This window comes from Micromonas commoda, chromosome 9, assembly GCF_000090985.2.
Source record: "Micromonas commoda chromosome 9, complete sequence".
Taxonomy (NCBI): domain Eukaryota; kingdom Viridiplantae; phylum Chlorophyta; class Mamiellophyceae; order Mamiellales; family Mamiellaceae; genus Micromonas; species Micromonas commoda.
Window position 1 is genome coordinate 180,474 of NC_013046.1, and position 19,065 is coordinate 199,538.

At 68.3% G+C, this 19,065-nt stretch overlaps 6 protein-coding genes across 6 annotated transcripts; 3 read left to right on the top strand and 3 right to left on the bottom strand.

Annotated features, from left to right (window-relative positions):
- Nucleotides 1-2: 2 nt before the first annotated feature.
- MICPUN_61107 (DEAD/DEAH box helicase) lies at nucleotides 3-4,115 on the bottom strand (the record flags this gene model as incomplete). Its single annotated transcript, XM_002504437.1, has 1 exon — nucleotides 3-4,115. The coding sequence occupies one exon, from the start codon at nucleotides 4,113-4,115 to the stop codon at nucleotides 3-5; it is 4,113 nt and encodes a 1,370-aa protein (XP_002504483.1).
- A 153-nt stretch (nucleotides 4,116-4,268) lies between these two features.
- MICPUN_61108 (predicted protein) lies at nucleotides 4,269-5,612 on the top strand (the record flags this gene model as incomplete). The annotated part of the gene is made up of 1 exon (XM_002504126.1): nucleotides 4,269-5,612. The coding sequence occupies one exon, from the start codon at nucleotides 4,269-4,271 to the stop codon at nucleotides 5,610-5,612; it is 1,344 nt and encodes a 447-aa protein (XP_002504172.1).
- A 154-nt stretch (nucleotides 5,613-5,766) lies between these two features.
- MICPUN_102151 (predicted protein) lies at nucleotides 5,767-8,346 on the bottom strand (the record flags this gene model as incomplete). The annotated part of the gene is made up of 2 exons (XM_002504438.1): nucleotides 5,767-8,103; nucleotides 8,266-8,346. The coding sequence occupies 2 exons, from the start codon at nucleotides 8,344-8,346 to the stop codon at nucleotides 5,767-5,769; spliced, it is 2,418 nt and encodes an 805-aa protein (XP_002504484.1).
- Nucleotides 8,347-8,713: 367 nt separating this feature from the next.
- Nucleotides 8,714-10,808, top strand: MICPUN_61110 (predicted protein; the record flags this gene model as incomplete). The annotated part of the gene is made up of 2 exons (XM_002504127.1): nucleotides 8,714-8,752; nucleotides 8,958-10,808. 2 exons carry the CDS (start codon nucleotides 8,714-8,716, stop codon nucleotides 10,806-10,808), a joined length of 1,890 nt encoding a protein of 629 aa, XP_002504173.1.
- Nucleotides 10,809-10,937: 129 nt separating this feature from the next.
- MICPUN_61111 (predicted protein) lies at nucleotides 10,938-15,499 on the bottom strand (the record flags this gene model as incomplete). Its single annotated transcript, XM_002504439.1, has 2 exons — nucleotides 10,938-11,289; nucleotides 11,490-15,499. The coding sequence occupies 2 exons, from the start codon at nucleotides 15,497-15,499 to the stop codon at nucleotides 10,938-10,940; spliced, it is 4,362 nt and encodes a 1,453-aa protein (XP_002504485.1).
- A 250-nt stretch (nucleotides 15,500-15,749) lies between these two features.
- MICPUN_61112 (predicted protein) lies at nucleotides 15,750-18,662 on the top strand (the record flags this gene model as incomplete). Its single annotated transcript, XM_002504128.1, has 2 exons — nucleotides 15,750-15,879; nucleotides 15,970-18,662. The coding sequence occupies 2 exons, from the start codon at nucleotides 15,750-15,752 to the stop codon at nucleotides 18,660-18,662; spliced, it is 2,823 nt and encodes a 940-aa protein (XP_002504174.1).
- Between the last annotated feature and the right edge of the window lie 403 nt (nucleotides 18,663-19,065).

Genomic DNA, 19,065 nt, shown 5'->3' on the forward strand with positions numbered 1-19,065 from the left:
ACTTACCCCCGGCACGACCTTCTGTGCTTCAAAATCCCAACCGTCGTGAGCTCGAGCGTCTTCCCGCACTTCTCGCACCCGAAAGATCGAGTCGGCCCCGAGGGTGCATCGCCCCCCTGCGCGACGCTCGCGCCGTCGAACAGGTTGACGTGCCCGCCGGGATCGTACTTGAGGTCGGGGGATCGATTCCCGCCCGGATCGTCTCTCGGTTTCGGAGCGTCCGCGAACTCGCTCGTGCTCGTCGTCGCCGGCGGCCGCAGCGACAGCGCCTCTCGCGGTAAACCCAAGTTCGCCCCACCCGCCAGCTCCTCCTGCAGACTCGGTCCGGACCCTCCGCCCTTGCCGAAGTTCGCCGGCAGCGCGGCGGGGTCCCGCTCCTCCTCGGGCAAGCCGCATCGCTCCCTGTGCCGATCAATCTCCTGATAAAACGCCATCATCGTTTTCCCGCACGCGGGGCACTTCCACCGCTTGCGAAGGTGTGGAGCCGCGGCGTGGTCGGCGAGGTCGTCCTCCTTCTCGCGAAGCCCCGCCCATCTAAGCCACGGCGCCACGGCTATGCCCACGAACGACGACGCGTTTGTTTTCCGAGCGCCGTCGCCCACTCCGTCCGCGACGGGCTCGTGTTCGGGCGGAAGGTTACGGAGGAGCGCGGATTTGGAAACCACCTCGACGTCGTATCGCACCGGCCACTCGATGAACTTGGCGAGATCATCCGCGAGGTCGTCGCCCCGCACGCCGTGCTCCCCCCACGGCGAACGCGAAGGGCGCGAAGGGTGCGAAGGGTCTACGTCGAGCACGCCGCCGCACGCCGAGACGGTCTCCTCGGCGATGAGCCTCGCCGCCTCGGGCACGGGCGCGGCGCGCACCGCCGCCAACAGATCCGCGGGCGGCGCGTCCGCCTCTTCGAACACATCCTCGTCGCTTCGAACGCCGCCGCCGCGTCTTCGCCCGCCGTTGGACGACCGTCGGCGGCTGCCCTTTGAGACACGCAGGCGCTCGCGCAGCAGCGCCCTCGTCGCCAGCCTGAGCCGCGACGCGGCGACGAGCAGGGACTCGCCCCCGCCCGCCGTGCTGACGCGTAACATCAGCCACCGGTCCACTAAGATTCGTTCGGCGTACACGTCGCACTCGACGTTTGACGCCGAGAGCAACAGCGCGTGCGCCGGAGCCCTGGCGCAGTTGCACAAAAACACCCGGTGGGTCTCGAGCATCTCTCCGAAGAGCACCACCTCGGTGGGCGCCGGCGCGTGGTCCGGGGCGCAGAGACTCGACGTGGGATGCAACACCGCGTCGCGAACCTCCCTGCAGTGGAACCTCCAGTCGCTCTCTCGTTCTCGACTCGCGTTGTTCGAGTCGGGCGCCGCGACGCGAGGGTAGAGCGCCTGCGCCAGGATAGCCTTCATCAGCGACGTCTCCCCGCGACCGAGGGCGCCGCCTCGCGCCGCGCGCCGCGCCGCGCGAAGATCGACGTGAACGGCGAGGTCCAGGGCCCTGATTTCGTCCTCGAACACGGTGCTGGGGCTCTTTTCGTCGTCGTCGTCGTCGTCTGGATCGGGGTCGGACCCGCCGGCGCCGCCGTCGCCGTCCGGCGCCAGGACCCGCCTTCCCCGCTCGCGCTCGCGCGCGCGCTGCATGTCCCTCAGCAGCCGCCGCTTGTGTCGCAGCACGGAGTGGCGTCCCCTCTCCACGCCGCCGCCGCGGGGGTTCGAACCTCCGACCTCCCCGTCTCCGCCTTTGCCACTTTCGCCGCCGCCGCCCCCGTTCTTTCTCGTCAGCCCCGACCCCTCGCACGCGTCGCTGAACTGCCGCTGAAGCTTGGCCATCTCCACGAGCCTCTGCTCCTCCAGGCCCATCCGCCGGCACCACTTCCTCGAGTTTTCCCTGCGTCCGTCTCGCACGTCCAGCCACCGAGCGTACGCGGTGAGCGCCGTGAACGGGTCGCCGTGAGGGGACTCGAAATCGAACCTCGCCTCCCGCGTGTTACCGCTCGCCGAACCGCCGGGCTTTCGCGCGAACGGCGACTTGACCGCGAGCGCAGCCGCCAGCGACGTCGCCGGTCCGGTCAGCCCGAACAGCGACGCCAGCGCCAGCAGCTTCCCGGCGTTGACGTCCACGGGTAGACTCGCGAGTAAACCCCCGAGCGGCGTCAGCGTCTCCGCGGATGTCAACGCGCCGTGCTCCCGCAACGCCCACGTCGCCGACTCCAGCGCGTCCCTCGGGGGCGGTTCCAGCCACGGAAAGTATCGCGCGTCGCACGTGCCCCCCGCGATGTTCTTGAGTTGCAGCACGAGGCCCTGAAGATTGGCCCGAGAAATCTCCGGCGGCGTATTCTTTCGGAACCGCTCGTATTCGACTTCCGAGTACAGGCGAAAGCACACGCCGGGGCCCGTCCGTCCCGCGCGGCCCTTTCGCTGATCCGCGCTCGCCTTGCTGATCCACCCCTCCTGGAGGGACCCGGCCCCGGTGCGAGGGTCGTGCTGCATCTCCTTGTGCCGGCCGCTGTCGCAGACGAAACGGACGCCGTCAATCGTCACCGACGTCTCCGCTACGTTGGTGGACAAAACGCACTTGCGGACGCCCTCGGGAGCGGCGTCGAACACCTTATCCTGCTCCTCCGCGCTGAGCGCGCTGTGCAGGGGCAGGATGATCCATCGCTTGGACTCCACCGCGTACGGTCGCACGTGCTCGGCGACTGCGCCGATCTCAGCCATCCCCGGTAAAAAGACGAGCAAGTCGCCGCGTTGATTTCGCGGGTACTTGGCGTCTATTCTCTGAAGCAGCACCAGGTAGGGGTGGGGGTCGATTCTCTCGAACCTCTCGCCGGTGTCCCTGTTACGAAACCCGCGCCGCGACGGGTTCGAACCGACGACCGTCGGTTTCTCATCCGCGCGATCTACCCGCCGGCCACCCGCCAAGTTCGCGTCGAGGTAGGTGAGCTTGATTGGGTGCAGCCTGCCCGGGACGGATATCGCCGGACATCCGCCAAAGTACCTCGCGAACATCTCCAGGTCGATCGTCGCGGACATGATCACCAGCCGAAACTCGGCTCTTCGCTCCGTGATTGACTTCAAGAGACCCAGCGCGAGATCCGTGTTGAGGTGCCTCTCGTGCGCTTCGTCGATGACGACGACGTCGAATTCGTGAAGGTCCGGATCCGCGCACAGCTGTCGAAGCAGCACCCCTTCCGTCATGAACAGCACCCTGGTTCGCGCCCCGTCGTTGGTGGTGTCGAAGCGTATCTTGTACGCTATTTCCCCGCCCCACTCGTTGAGAGTTTCGTGCGACACGCGCCGCGCCAGCGCCGTGGCTGCGACGCGCCTCGGTTGCGTTAAAGCGACGCGTCGGAATCCCGCTCGTAAAAGGTACTGCGGCACCTGCGTGCTCTTGCCGCACCCGGTGTCTCCCGCGATGAGCGTCACGGGATGTTCCGTCACCGATCGCACGATGGCGTCCATCTCCGCGGCGATGGGAAGCTTGCTCTTGTCCTTGGCGAGCTTGACGAGTTTGGCCAGCGAGCGTCGTTGTCGGAAATCTTCGTAGTGCGCGAGCACGCTTCTGTACTCGTCGACCGCCGCGGGGGGTAGGCGCTCGCGGCGCGCCGCGCGCTCAAGCTCCGGGCGCGGCGCGGTGAGCACCGCGGCGTTGACCTTGTACCGCGGATCGTACCTTCGCGGCAGGTTCAGCGGCCCGTCGTCGCCGCCGTTCGTCGTCGCCCTCGTCGCGTCCGCGTCGTCGAGACCCGAGCGCGCGACGGACGAAGCGGCGCGAAGTCTCGCGTTAAATCTGGCCGCCTTCGGAACAAAGTCTCGCAGCTCGCGCTCCTCGGGGCAGCCGCGCGGGTACGCATCGCGAGGAGTGTGGAACACGCGCGAGAGAGCCTCGTAGCGCGCCTGGGGAGGGATCGTGTTGGGTGGACGGTCAGCGTTCTGGGAAGAGGCGATTACTCGTGGAGAATTCTCGGCGGTGGTGCCGACAACGAGGGTCAGGGATCGAGCGTCGGCCGGAGTTCCATGCGCGCTCACCTCCCAATCGAACGAGTCCGGGTCGAAGGGCTCGTCGCACGATGCGTGGGGCTCGAGCGACTCGTCCCGACGCCTCTTGCGCTCGTCCCCCATCGCCGCGGACCCGCGCGCTTCGCGAGTGACGATGGAGCCCGAAACTTCTCCCGACGCCCCTTCCGATACAGACAACCTCGTGTCCAAACGTCAGATCGCGTGCCGCCACGTCGCCACTCCCACGCCGCGCGAGCCGATTCCGCACCCTCCGCGATGGCCACCCGAATCGCCAAGAAGATCGTCGTCGTGGGCGGCGGCAACAGCGCCGGCTACTTCGCCCGCGCCGTCGTCGCCGCCGGCCGCGGCGCCGACCTCACCGTGATCAGCGCCGAGGACGTCCTCCCGTACGAGCGCCCCGCGCTGACGAAGGCTTTCCTCAACGAGACCGGGCCCGCGCGCCTCCCGGGGTTCCACACGTCCGTCGGCGGCGGCGGCGAGCGACAGAACCAGGAGTGGTACGACGCCAACGGCGTCGAGGTCCACCTCGGCACCAGGGTGGTCTCCTGGGACGCCGCGTCCAAGACGGTCACCACCGACACGTCCGCCTCGTTCGGCTACGAGAAGCTCATCGTCGCCATCGGGTGCACCGCGCTCAAGCTCCCGGCGTCCATGGGCGGCGACCTCCCGGGCGTACACTACGTCAGGGACCACGCGGATGCGCTCGCGCTCTACGACGCCATGTCCAAGGCCCGCGCACCCGTGGTCATCGGCGGGGGCTACATCGGACTCGAAGCCGCCGCCGCGTTCGCCGCTCGCGGCGCCAAACCCGCCGTCGTCATGATGGAACCCCACGTGATGGCGCGCCTCTGGACCCCGACGATCGCGGCGCACTACGAAACGCTGTACGAGTCCAAGGGGTGCGTCTTTCACAAGAACGCCAAGGTGAGCGCCATCGCGCGGGGCGAAGACGGCCGAGTCGAATCGGTCGAGTTGGAAGGGGGCGTCACCTTGCCCGCGGATCTCGTCGTGGTCGGCGTCGGCGCAGGCGCCGTCACCGCCCCGTTCGACGCCCTGGACACCACCCCGGACGCCAGGAACCCGGGTGGTATCCTCGTGGACCACACGTTCGCCGCGTCCGGGGTTAACGTCGAGCCCAAATCCGTGTACGCCATCGGCGACGTCGCCGCGTTTCCGCTCGCGTTCGACGATAACCAAACGGTTCGCATGGAGCACGTCGCGCACGCTCGCGCCTCCGCGGCGCACTGCGCGCGGTGCATCCTCGCCGCGGACGACGACGACACACAAACGGCGAACGCTCCGTACCGATACACGCCTTACTTTTACAGCAGGGTGTTCGAACAGTCGGACTCGACTCGCAAAGTCGCGTGGGTGTTTTACGGGTTGCAGCGAGGCGACGTCGTCTGCGTCGGCGATTTCGCGCCCAAGCTCGCGGCGTTTTGGGTGAACGAGGGCGTCTGCGTCGGCGCCATGCTCGAGAGCGGCACCCCCGACGAGGTCAAGGCCGTGCAGGCCATCGCCGAGGGTAGGCCGTCCGTGGACGTCGAGAAGCTCCGGGCGTGCGCCACCGCGGAGGCGGCGCTGGCACTCTTTGCGTGAAAAACGGGGGGCGGGCTTTTACATGTACCGAGGAGCAGGTTGTGACGGGCACGACGCGGCGCGGCCCGCCCCTCCAAATACAAAGACACGCGACGATTGGTTCGTTCTTTCGAAGAATCGGATGAAGGAAGTTGGTACCAATAAAATCGTTCGTCTAGCCGGTTCCGAACGGGGCGGTGCCCGCGGTGCGAGCGATTTGGTTGCCGCCCCGAGAAAATCTGTTTCCTCCGAGACCCGCCGCGGGAGCCTCGTCGTTGGCGCCCCTTCGCTTGTAAAAATCGAGCTTCTTCCCCTCCGCCGTCGCTTTCGCCGCGTTGGTGTAGTACTCCTTCAGCTGCGTTCGACGTTCGAACGCGGCCTTGGCCTCGCTGCCGCCCTTCCACTGCACCTGAGGGATGAGACCAGCCTCGAAGTGGTCCTCGGTGTCCTTGTTGGCAAACTCCTCGGAATACGCGGATGCGAAATCCTCGCGCAAGTACGTCCCCTCCTTGGCCATGAAGTCGCTCCCGATCTGCGAGTACGTGTCCTTGCCCGCGAATCCACCCGCGAGCGTTCGATCCTCGGAGAAGATGCCGTCGCTCGCGCACTCCTTTCGCGGTATCATGCCGGGTCCGAGGCCAGTCTCGTTGTCCTTCCCCGCAAACTTGTTGGTGCGGCCCTCCTGGAAGATGCCGTCGGCGGCTCTCTCCGCGGTGGGAACCAGGCCGGGCCCCAGGCCGGTCTCGTTGTCCTTTCCGCCGAACTTGGTGACGCGGCCCTCTCGGAAGATGCCGTCGTTCGCGTTCTTTTGCTTGGGCATGAAACCCGCCTGGAAGGACGACGCTTGGCCCTTGAGCTCGTACTCCGATTTGCCCTGCTTGGGGCCGTGAAACATGTCCACCTGGGTGCCGGTCTCGTCGCCGACGATCCCAGCCTCGGAGAACTTGAGGGAGGACTTGGTGTCGAGCCCGGCACCCTGGATCTTGCGGCCGGATTGGAAGATGCCCTCGTCGACTTTGTTCCCCTCTGCCATCATGCCGCCTTTGCCGACCCTCAGGTTACCAGCCTGCCCGCGCCCGGCGAAACGGTTCTTGTGACGCGAGTCGAAGATGCCCTCGTTCGTCGCGCTCTCGTCCGCCATCAGACCGCCGATCCCGCGGCCCATCGCGGACCTCTGCGATTTGCCCGCGTCGCCGCCGCGCAGCTTGTGCCGATCGTCGAATATGCCGTCGTCGGTGTACTTGTTGTCGAGCTTCATCCCCGCGCCGCTGAGGGACGATTGGGCGCGCTTCGCCGCCCACTTGTTGACGTGGTTCTTGTCGAAGATGCCCTCGTTCGTCGCGCTCTCGTTGGCGATGAACCCGCGGCCAATCTGACCCTTCTCGGTGGCGCCCCTCTCGCCCGGCTTGATCCGCCTGCCCTCTCTGTCGTACATGCCGGGCTTGAGACCCCCGCGCTTCTCGCCCTTCTCCTGGAAGATACCGTCGTCGGTGTTGCCCTTCTCCGCCTGCAGCACGCCGTCCTTGAACGCCATGTGCGAGCGGGCGTCGCGGATTTCCTCCTTGAAGCGGCCCTCCTGGAATATGCCGTCGTCAATGTCCTTCGCTTCGGGCGCGAAGGTGACGCCGGAGAAGTGCGACTCGAAATCTCTGCCGCTGTGCTCCGTCTTGGCGCGCGTCGTGTGGTCGATCTTGTACTCGCCACCCTCCTTCTCGGGGAGCAGGGACTTGATGAGCCTCTGATCGTCGGGCCTGGCGCGCGGATCCTTCTTCCCCACGCCGAGCCTGTTGGAATCCTGAATGGACATGTCGTTGACGCCCTGCAGGGTGGCCTGCTGCCGTCGGAAGCGCTCGAGCTCCTGGCGCTTCTCCCCGACCTTCGGCGCGGCGTGCTCGCGCCTCTGCGGGGCCATGTGCATCAGCAAGCCGTCGTCCATGTCCATCGTCTTCGGCAGCGGGCGCTGCTCCAGTCGGGGCACTCCGCCGCGATAGTTCTCGTAGGGATCGACCCAGTTTTTGTCGTTGAGACCCGAGCCGGTGAACTGCGACGCGTTCTTCTTGCCCGCGTGCAGGCCCTGGTAGTACCCCTCGAACTCCTGGCCGTTCGTGAAGTACTTCCCGAACGTCTCCTGATCGTGCCCGCCGAGGTAGTCGATTCCCGCGATGCCTTTCCCAGCCTTGGGCTTGAGCGTCCGCGCGGCTGTGTTCCTGGACGCGGACGAGAGGCGCTCAGCCTCGTCGTCGTCGTCGAGAGGGTCAGGGATGCCGTGCGCGGAGAGCGCGACGCCGCCGCGCGGGACCTTGTACTTGGGATCCCTGTAGTGCGCGCCGTAGACGTCGGAGACGCGCGCGCCCTCGCCGGGTCTCTTGGGCTTCTCGTCGGGATCCCACGCGTCGATGATGTTGGGGTTCTTCTTGTACGGGGTACCGCGCGGGTACGCCTTCTGGTCGGCGTGCGAGCCGTAGCTGTCGCTCATTCGCGCGTACGGGTCATTGTTGCGCAGCGCCTCGTCCTGCGTCGCGAGGAGTCGGGATGGGACGAACGCGGTCGGCGAGACGGTCGGCAATTGTTCCGGGACGCGCGGAATCGGCAAATGGGTGATCGCGAATCATTCCAAAAGGGGGTGGGAGCCGGCGGGGTGGCGTGAGGAGGCGCGCGCGGGTTCGGGACGCACCGTGGAGACCTTGGCGTGCTGCCGGTATCGGCTGGCCGGGTTATAGTCGGGCACCAGACCCGAGGGAGATCCGAACACCATGACGGCTCGTGGGTCGCCCGAGCGCGGTCGCGGTGTGGCTCGGGATTCGGCACGTCCGGCTTTCTTTGTTTCGTGACAGGACGGGCTCGGTCGGGGACGATTTTCCGTTGACTTTCAGAGTTTGTGATTAGTTTCCCTTCTTGACGCACATTGAATCAGTTAGAGTTTCGGCCGTGTCGCGATTTCACCGCTTCCTTTGTGACTGGCATTCGTGCGCGTGTTTTGGCTAATTGGTCGACGCAACGACGTGAATGTCCGTTGGAGCCGCCGAGGCGTTTTTCGCCGAAAATCTCCGAGCAACGACGCATCGCCCCTCGACGATGCGCCCCTCGACGCACTCAACGCAGCGCGTTCCCACCCACCCACGATGGCGTCCATGATACGCATCGCGCCCATCACGCGTCCAGTCGCCCGTCACGCCCGTTCAACCCGCCGCGCGCCCCGCAAGGTGCGCCATCCCCCTCCCCGACGCACCCGCGCCCCCTATATCCATTTCCACTTGGCACCCAACGTTCAACCGTCGGGCGCTCTATACGCGCAAGATGGCCGCCCCTGTCGCGCAGCGCGTCTCGAGTCCGTCGCGCTGACACGACCCTTCGCCGTCCCCGCAGATCATCGCGAGGGTATTCGGCCCCGGCGCGGCGCGCGATCCCTTCGAGGAACCGCCGATGCCCCACTTCGCCGACCCGGCCGAGGACCTCGAGTCGACTCTCCCTTCCGAAGTCGACCTCCCGCGCGAACGCTACACGCGCGTCGCCGCCGACGACGACGCGAACGTCTTTTTTAACCAGGTGGTCGCTCGGCCGAAGCCGCCCGTCGAGCCACCCGCGACGCGCGAGAGGCTCGTCGAGGTCGAGACCGCCGCGGAAGAGGCCCGACTCCTGGCGCAGCGCGCGGCGGCGGACCTGTACGACGCCGCCGCGCAGGTGGAGCTCGCGCGAGCGCCCCTCGCGGATGCGACGAACATCCAACGCGAATGCGCCGACGACCTCGAAGCTGCGGCGCAGCGACTGTCGCACGCTCAGGTGGAGAACGAGAGGCTGGTGAAGACGACGGGCACCAACTCTTCCACCGCGTGGGATGCGCGCCGGGACGAGGCGGACGCCGTCGCGGCGACGGACGCCAAGATGGAAGCCGGCGCGCGCATGCGCCGCGCGTCCGAGACTGTCAAAAAGGCGGAGGAGTTTGTCGTGGAGTCCACGGTAAACCTCGAGCGCCAACGCGCGGCGGACGAGGCGGCCGTCCAGGCGTCGTTCGACGCCATCGACGTCGCGAACGAGCTCGCCGCGTCCATGGACGCCGTCGACCAGGCGCTGATGGAGGCGGACTCGAGGCACAAAGACGCCGTTCGCATGACGCTAGAGTGCAACGAGGAACTCCGAACGTCCAGGGACGCTAAAGACGCCGACGGCGTCGCCGAGGCGTCATCCGCTCTCGCCGCGTGGCAGCGCGAGCTGGACCTCTCGAAGAATGCGCTCGATCGCGCCAGGAAGGCGCAGGCGGACCTCCTGGAGCGCACCGAAGGGGCCGTCGCCGCCGCGGAAGCCGCCGAAGAGGCGAAAGCGGAGGCGAGCCAAAGGGCCAAGGGCGCCGAGGTCAAGCTCGCCGCCGCGCGCGAGCTACTCGGCAAGGCGCGCCAAAACTTCCGCGAGGCGATGGCCGCGGCGTCCGCGAAGAAGACGGAGGTTCGCGTCGTCGAGGAGCGCCGCGAGACCGCCGTGGAGACCAAGATTCGCGTGCAAGCGGCGGTGATCACCGCGCGGTCGGCGTTTGAGCACGCGCTGACCCGCAAGTTGTGGGCGGATGACCGCCTGGATAAGGAGTCCAACAGGGCCGAGATGCTGGCGCTCAAGCGCGACATGGCGCAGTCGATATCCCAGCAGTCTGAGCAGCGCGCCAAGGCGCTGAAGAAGGAGGCTTTGGCTTACGCCAAGCGGGTGCTCGAGGTTGAGGCGGCTCGGGAGGCTGAGGCGGAGGAGGAGGCTCGATTGGCTCGAGAGCAAGCCGCCGCCGTCGCCAAGGAGAGCGAGGAGCGGGCGAAAGCGCGCCGCGAGGAGGCTTGGGAGCTCGTCGCGAGACTCGCGGAGGCTGAGGCTGCCGCGGAGGAGGCTGCGAGCCGCGAGTTTGAGGCGAGGAAAACCGCAAAGGTTGCCAAGGACGAACTCGCCAGCATCGCCGAATTTGAACCCGTCACTTCGGCGTCCAAACGAGAGGAGGCCAAACGCCTCGCCGAGCAGCTCGCGTACGCCGAGGCGGTCGCCGAGGCCGAGCGACTCGTAGAGGAGGAGCGCGTGCGAATACTGCAGATGCAGGAGGCGGCCAAGCAGAACAGGGCGAGGACGGTGGGCGAGGCCAGGCGCCTCGTGTCCGAGCAGTACGGAGTCGCGACGCTGGCAAACAACGCCAAGGCGTTCAAGGCGAGCGCGAAGGAGGCTTCCCCCAGCTGGCTGCTGTGGGAGTGATCGACGAGTCGTCGACCGGAGGCGTCGAGTCCCATTCATCCCGTTCGTGTGTGTTTTCCCCCGACGTGTGTGTCAAGTCCCGTCGCGTGCACTTGTACTCTATTTTCAGCAATCGATACAATCGGCGAGTCACCGCGCGGTCGAGCTCCCGTCACCGGGGCGTTTCGTGCCCCACCATCCGCGCTTTGGGGGCGGGGGCGTCGCGACTTTCGACATCCCCAGTCCCCCGACGCCACCTTCCGCGCTCGTACTCCCCCGGACACCTCCCGCCCCCTCCCCCGCGCGCGCCGAACGACGATCGTCACCGCGCGCCACCGCTTCGTCGTACCCGAGCACGGCGCCCGGCAACCAGTCGGGCGGCAGGTGGCCCTGGAACGCGAGCACGAAGTACGCGCCGTAAAGATTCACCCCGACGCCCGCGCCCAGGAACAGGTTATTCACCAGCCCGCGCCTCGTCGACATAGGCGCCGATCCCTCGTCCCTTCCGACCGCGCGCGTCGACGAGTGCGTCGATCAATCGTCCAACGAGATATTTTTTTCCAGGCGGTTTGGCCGTTGCCGTGCGTTTGCCGCGGCGAGGCGGCGACGAGCAGTTACGAGAGGGGGTTGGCGTTGACGCCAATCGGATCGACTACGCACATCGACTCGACTACTCGCGCGCGTCTCGCGCGCGTCGCTCACGCCCGCACGTTCGCGGCCATCTCCCTCAGCCGTGAAGCCGCCTCCCCCGCCAGCCTCTCCAGCGCGTCCACCCGCGCCGAATCCCACGTCACGAGCCTCGGCGCGTCGTGCCGCTCGTCTATGCCCTCGTTCGGGTCGACGTTCGTCAGTTTTTCAAAGGCGCGCGCAGCCTCCGCGACGGCACCTCCGGCCCAACACCTCGCCGCCACCCCCGCGGCGGCCAAGAAAGCCGCCGCGGCACCCTCCGCGGTGCAGAGTCCGTCCTCCGCGACGTCAACGCAAGTTTGCTTTGGCGGCGCCGCGGATGGAGGACTTTGACTTTGACTTTGGCTACGACTCTGCGGACTTTGCCACGCGGACGCGGCGCCCGCGCTCGCCGTGAACGACGCACGGAGCACGTCGAAGACGTCCGCGGTCGCCTGGACGTCGTCGACGGAGGCGCACGCCCGAAGGAGCTCCGTGGCGAGGCGCCAGCCGAGCGGCGTCGACCGCAGTTCCTTCCCGGGCCTTTCCCGATGTAATCCCGCTTTAATCGAGGAACCGCCGAAAGCCGCGAAAGCGCGAGCGGACATGGGCGCCCCGTCGCCGGCGTCGTCGTCGTCGTCGCCAGACGAGTCCGACGAGTCGTCCTCCTCAGACGAGTGTCGGACGAGCGTCGAACGCCGCGCGCCCGGAGTGTCGAACTTTTCCGGAACATCGCCGGAAACTTCCTTTTCGGCGTTTACCCTCGCGCACCGCTCCATCATCTCGTTCAACGCCGCCTCCGGGTCGTTCGTACATCGAACACCCGTCAGGAGCATCCACGTCGCGACCCGCGTGTGCCCCGCGACGTGCAGCAAGCACGCGCGAGCGACGCACGACACCCCACCAGCCGGCCAGTCCGAGAGTTCCAACTTGGTCGGCGCCAGTCGTCGAAGCGCGACCGTCGCGATTTTCTTAGCCGGCACGCCTCTTTTAAACGCGTACGCGCGCGCAAAGCTGGGCAACGCGCGCGGCCAACACGCGTGCAACACGGCGCACGTGGACTCGAACACGCCGTAGTCTCGTTGGCCGGGGTCGGCGTCGGAGGAGTGCCCGGTTTTTCCCCCTCTGGAGTTGGCGACCCTCTCCTCCGCGCCGAGCGTCGCCGTCGAGATGTGGTCGACGGCGAGCCGAAACGCGTCGTCGAAGGCGTCCCCTGTCGCGCGAATAACGTTTCCCCCGTCGAAGCTCCCGTCGCACAGGTCCGCCACCGTCTCCGCCGCGTGGTTATCGAACATCGTCCCGGCGCTGAGCGCCGCCGTGGGCTCCGTGCGCGCCCTCGCCGCCTGCGTCGCGAGATGAATCGCGTTTCTGCACTTTATGAGAGCGTCGCCGTCGTCGGCGTCGAGCGCCTTAGACTCGGGCACCGCCGCCGCGGACGACGCCTCCGCGGACTCCATCACCGCCAGCCCGACGCGCATATCGGCGTGCACCGGGACGTCATCTTCGAGGTCGTACCACGTCGCGTCGTCCCACTCGGCAGGGTCCAACCGCCTGGCCATCGCGGGGGTGCCGAGCCGCTTCCACTTGCTCTCGGAAACCTCGCCGGAAACTTCGTCGTTCGAGGGGTACTTCTCGACGTCCACCGCCTCGGCGTCGCGCAGGGCGTCCTCGACGACGCGCACGTCCGCGGACGACGACAAGTACCCCTGGAACGACGACGACGCGGACGCCGGGGACCGAACGGATTCCACGCACTTCGCGGCGGCGGACCGCCACGATTCCGCGTTCACCGCGCCCGCGTCCCTCTCGCGGAGTAACAGCGCCGCTCGAAGCGTCCCGCCGGCGCTCAACGCGCCGCCGCCTTCGTCATCGTCGCCGTCATCGAGATCGAGCTCGAAACCCCGCGCGGCGGCGATCGCCTCGAGCTCGGCGAGCGCCAGCGACGCGCGACGCCGAGCTCCCTCCGCGGACCCGCCCCACCCCGCGCATTCGTTCGCGAGTAAACGGAGCGTCCGAGCCGCGCGCCGAACCGCGGAGGGGGGGGGCTCAATAACGGATAAGGGATCGACAAGGGATCCGTCGACAACGGCGTCGATGGACGCGGCGAGCGACGCGGGGACGCGCTGTTCCAGTCGGAACACCCCCGCGGTGCCGCCGGTCTCGTACGCCGTCACGATAATTTCCGGAAAGGCTCCGACGCCGGGCGCGACGACCACGAGCCCGCGCCGCCGCCGCCGCCGCCGCCGCCGTCGCCGCCCCGCGTCGTCGTCGTCGTCGTCGTCGCCATCACCGCCCTCGCCGTCGTCGTCGTCCGCGAGAGGGAGCGAGCCCCTCGGGGGCGGTAGCGACGGCATCGGCGCGGTGCCCACCGCCACGCCCGTCGACAGGTGGTAGGTGGTCACCGCGGACTTCCCCGGGGCGGCGTCCAGCCCGGAGACGGCGTCGCCGCCGGCTCGGTCGCCGCGGGCGTCGTTCGCGAAGCACCACGCGATGTGAAGGAACGATCCGCGCGCGGCGACCGAGCCGACGCACGCCCAACGCCTGCCCGCCCCCCCGGCGTGCGGCGCAAACTCCTCGCGGAAACCTCCGAGCGTCGCCAGGTGTCTCCACGCGATTGGTTCGGGCGGGCCGTGGGGTGCCGATGGGGGTGCCGACGGGGTGCCGACGGGACATCTCTGCAGCGGGGGCGACGCCACGATGACCTCGCCGCGCGGCGTCACCGCCAGAAGCTCCCTCCCGGGCGCGGTCAACGCCACCGCCGGCGTCGAAGCTTCGCGGTTCGGCAGCTCCCAATCCCGATCGCCGTCGATTCGGGCGGCGACGGCGTCGGCGGCGGCGGCGGCGGCGACGACGTTCACCCTCGCCGTCGCGACGCCGAGTGCCGCGTTCCACCTGTACGCCTCGCACCCGTTCGCGCGGCGCATTCCTCCTCCTCCGCCTCCGCCTTCCCCTTTGTGCCCGTGTGTTCCTCCTCCTCCTCCTCCTGCTCCTCCTCCGCCTTCTCCTCCTCCTCCCGCGCACACCACCCACAGATCGCTCCCGCCAGCGCCGAGCAGGGCGATTGCGCCGGGATACTCCACCGCAATCGTCGCCGTCTCGGTTCGGTCTTTCAAAGGGTCCGCCGCCGGCGTCGTCGACGGCGTCGTCGGCGTCGAGTCCCTGACGAAGGAAAACGGCGATCGAACCGCCCGGGCGACTGATTCCACCGACGGCATGCGAACCTCCCGCGCGATGAGCGAGGGGACGCGCTTTGAACCGAACGATGCGTTAGACGCCGATCCGTACGGGTCCGATCGATCGCTTCCGACGGAATCAACGAGCGTCACCACTCGCACGACGCACCCGCCCCAGAGGCCGCTTTTACCGCCGCCAGCTGTGTCGCCGTCCGCCGCCTCCGTCACCGCGAGCGCCGCGTCGATGACCACCCCGTGCGCACCCTTGCGGTACCCCCGCAGCGGCGGCGCGATCTCGGGCGGTCCCCCCGGCACGCTCGGCTCGGCCATCTCCGTCCACCCGACGGCGTCGTCGTCGTCGTCGCCTGCTCGGCTCACGCGGCACCACGCCGCCACCGCGCCGTTCTCCTGCACCGCCACGAGCACGCACGGCACGTTCCGCGAATCGTCCTGCGGCAGGAACATGAGCTTTGCCACCGGCGAGGCGCCGTGGAACGACAGCTGCGAGTCGCGACGTCGATCGTCCCCGCCGACGTCGCCCGCGCCGTCGACGACGCCCCCGAATTCTCCGCTGCCGAACGCCGCGCGCAGGTCGCTCGACGCCGTCCGCGCGACGCCGCCGGCCGGCCCGTTCTTTTGCGATAACGCGCGTCGCATCGCAGCCTCGGCGCTTTTCGCGTCGCCGGGCCGCGCGGAGCACGCGTGAACGTACGTACTTCCCGAGACGGCCAACGCGATGTGCCCGGGCATCGACGCCACGCATCGGATCGGACGCGCGTGGGGCTGCGTCAGGAGCGCGGGCAGGCTCGAAGATTCGGCGTGCGTCGGGAGGGATTCGCCGTCGAGGGGGACCAACACGGTGGTGGGCGACATCGCGAAGGGAATCGTCGCGTCCGAATCGACGTCCCCCCACCCCCGCGCGCCCGCTCGTCGCGAACACCGGCGACCGCGATTGTGTGTCTTTGCTTCGTCAACACCCACGACGGGTGGGCTGGGTGGATGTCCTCCGACAACCGCGCCGCGCCGCGCGCTAATTTCAACGACGAACCGCGCCTCCGTCGTTGACCGTTGTGACGAGCCGAGGTGCCCACACAGCGAAGACACGCGCTTCTCCGAGCCGAGGATGTCCTTCGCCAAGCCCGGGACGAAGCCGCCCAAGCCGGTGCCCATCCGGGGCCGCGGCGCCGCCCGGCGAAAGCCCAGCAAGGAGGACGAGGTGTCCGAGAGGGAGCGACGATACCTCGAGGAGCTCGGTGCGATATTCAAAAAAAAAACGATGAGTGAGATTCCCCACGACGACGACGCTGACGCATTCGCGCTCTCCTCCTCTCCCATCGACGCAGGCAAGGAGGTCGACCGCAACACCGCGTATCTTCAACGCGAGAAGGACGCGCTGGACGTCCTCCAGCGCGAGCGATCCGCGAACAGCCCCGTTCCAAAGCAGCGCCCGATGCCCCCCGGCGCGTACCCCAACGCGACGGAGGAGGCCAATCACGTCGTCGTCGACCCGGCGCAGATCCCCGGCCTCGGCGGCGGCGGACACGGCGAGCGACGACATTTCGCCTCACCCAACGACGGCGGCATCCGCGCGTACCCGTCGTGGGACGATAACGTCGGCGGATACACCATCCCCGCCGGCGGCGTCGCCAAGATGGCTGCGCTCTCCGAGGAGATGGACCACCTCGACGCGGCGGAATACGAGCGACTCGCCGGCGCCGGCGGCGTCGAGACCCTCGCGCCCGACCACGCCGTTCACGCCGCCGCCGTCGCGCACGCCCGCCGCCCGCTCGCGCCCTCGCCCGGCGCCTTCCCCGGCCACCTCCCGGAGAACCCCGACTACTTCAACGTTCGGCGAATGAAGAGGACGCCCGGTCCGGTGTCCTTCTCCGTCGCGGGGGTGGACCCGGTGGAGTTCTCCAGGGACCCGCGCGCCGCCGCGGAGGCGCGCATCAGGCAGGAGAAGCGCGACAGACTCCGCGCCGAGCTCGACGAGCAGGTGAGGCTCAAGAAGGAGCGCGAACGCTTGATTAAGGAGGCGGACGACGCCCGAGAGAAAGCCGAGGTTGGCCGCGTGAGCCACTACGACAGGTGGGGTAAACGGGGCGGCGGCGGTGAACCCCTCGTGGACGACCGCGGGCACCTCATCGCCGAGCTCAAGGGCGTCGACATCCGCTCCCCGGCGAACGCGCAGGCGGCGGCGGCGGCGGCGTCCAACGCGATGAACGAGTCGCTCTCGCCCGGGCGCGTCGCCGAGATTGTCGGATACCCCGGCGGGGACCAAAGGGCGCCGATGGCGGGCGTGCCGCGAAGAGGGGTCAATCCCGGCGCGGGCGAGTACTCCTCCCCGTTCCGCCGCGCGGGAGGCGGGCCGTCGTCCTTCTATCTCGGGGGCGAGGTGAACGCGGGCCCGAATGACCTTGGTAAGGTGACCGGCGCGCATCACACGGCGGCGGAGCTGTCGATGGCGGAGGTGAAGCGGCTTCAGCTCATCAAGGACCTCGACGAGCAGGTTCGGATCAAGAAGGAGCAGGAGCGCATCAGAGCGCTCGAGGAGGCCATCCAGGAGGCCAAGATCGAGCGTCGCATACAAGAGACCATCGAGGAGGAGCGCCGGGTGTTGGCCCTCAAAGAGGCGCAGATGGCGGCGATGAACGGCGGCGAATACGACGAACACGGAGACGTCGGTTTCACCGGCGACGCGGCCGTTACGACCGTTACAACCGCCGGGGGCGGGCGAGTCATGAACTCCCCGCCGGCGCCGCCCAGACCCCTCACGGGCACCGAGCCGGAGCCGGGGATGCCCGGCGAGGATTTCGGAGATTTCGTCGGCGACGTCGTCCTCGACGACGGGCTCGAGGATTTCGAACCGCCGCCGCCGGCGTCGGACGAAGCCGTTACGACCGTTACGACCGCCGGGGGCTCGGAAGCCGCCGCCGCCTGTGACGACGACGCGTTCATTCCCGCGTCCGCGTCACCCGCGCCCGCGCCCAGGCCGTCCAAGGTTATCCACTCGCCCCCCGCGTCCGTCGACCCCAAGCCAATCGCCAACCGCCAGCTGGACTTTGGCGACGTTCCGGGCCTCGAGGGGCACGTGCCGTCGAGGGTGGTGCACTCCCCGCCCCCGGGCTCGCCCCCGCCCTCGCCGCCCCGGGCCGACCGCGACCTCGGGTCCCTGCGCTCCTCGAGGCAGTTCGACCGGGACCGGAACTTTGAGATGGACCGGTATCACCACCGTTCCAATCGACCGACGTCGGCGCACACGCCGCAACTTCGCGACATGGTCGCCGAGTTGGAGGCTGACAAGAGGCGGCTCCAGGAGGAACTCGACGGCAAGCGGCGGCAGCTGCACGAGGCGCAGTGGGAGGCGGCGCACGCGGTCCGGGAGCGGGACCTCGCCGAGCGCGAGCGGGACCTCGAGGCGCAGCTTGCGGCTGTGCGAGCGCAACTGGCGGCGGCTCCTCGCGGAGCCGGGGGGTCCCGGGGGTCTAGCCGCCCCGTCAGCGCCGCGCCGTCGCTCCGCGCGTCCAGGGACAAACCCCCGGTGCGCCTCTCCGCGGAGGGCATTCGCGAGCCCGTGCGCGTCTCGATGGACGACTACGATGCGCCGACCGTTACGATCGACCGTTACAATCGACCGTACGCGCCCGCGTCCGCCGCGGACGCGGGTGTGACTGATTTGAACGCGCTCGAGGAATTCGTGGTGAGTTCCAAGTTTGTGCGAGCGGACGCGCCGCTCGGGGCTGTGCCCGGCGGCGGGAACGTGAACGTGGTGGCGAAGGGGCACACGGTCCGGCCGTCCGAGCTGGCGCGCGCGAGGAAGATGGGCGACGTCGGCGCGGGGGCGGCGGCCAAAACCCCGCCGCCGCAGAGGGCGATTGGTCCGAATTACACCGTGCCCGACAGGGCTCCTCGCGTCGCGGGGCTTCAGAGGCGCGCGGTGCGCGGCGTGCGGCCCAAGAGGGACGAGAACGAGCCGGTGGGGAAGCCGGTGTGGGGCGCGAACAGGCCAAAGTCCAGGGCGATTCGCTGGACGTGATGTAGATAAGGTCGGGCGTCGGTTGTTTTCCAAGACACGTGAGTATTTTTCCAAAATATCAATCGTCGCGGGTCACGAACAGACGAACCGTCGTGTTCACACCACCGTCTTGCCAGAGTCACTGCGGACCGCTTATCTTCCGGCGCGAGGAGCCGCCAAAGTGCCTTCTTGAACGCGGGGCGCGTCAGTCTTCGAGGGCACCCGCTCCCGCTCCGCGTTCGACGCGAGTCGAGGCACATCATCATGGGCATCACCCTCGAGCACCGGTGCGTCCACGCCCGCGTTCCGCCCCGCGCGCTCACCCGCGCGTCCGCCCCGATCTCCACAACGTCCGACGCTTCGTCCCCACGCGCCGAAAAGCGGCGGCGGGAGAGATTTGTTCCTTTAAGGCCCGACCGCGACG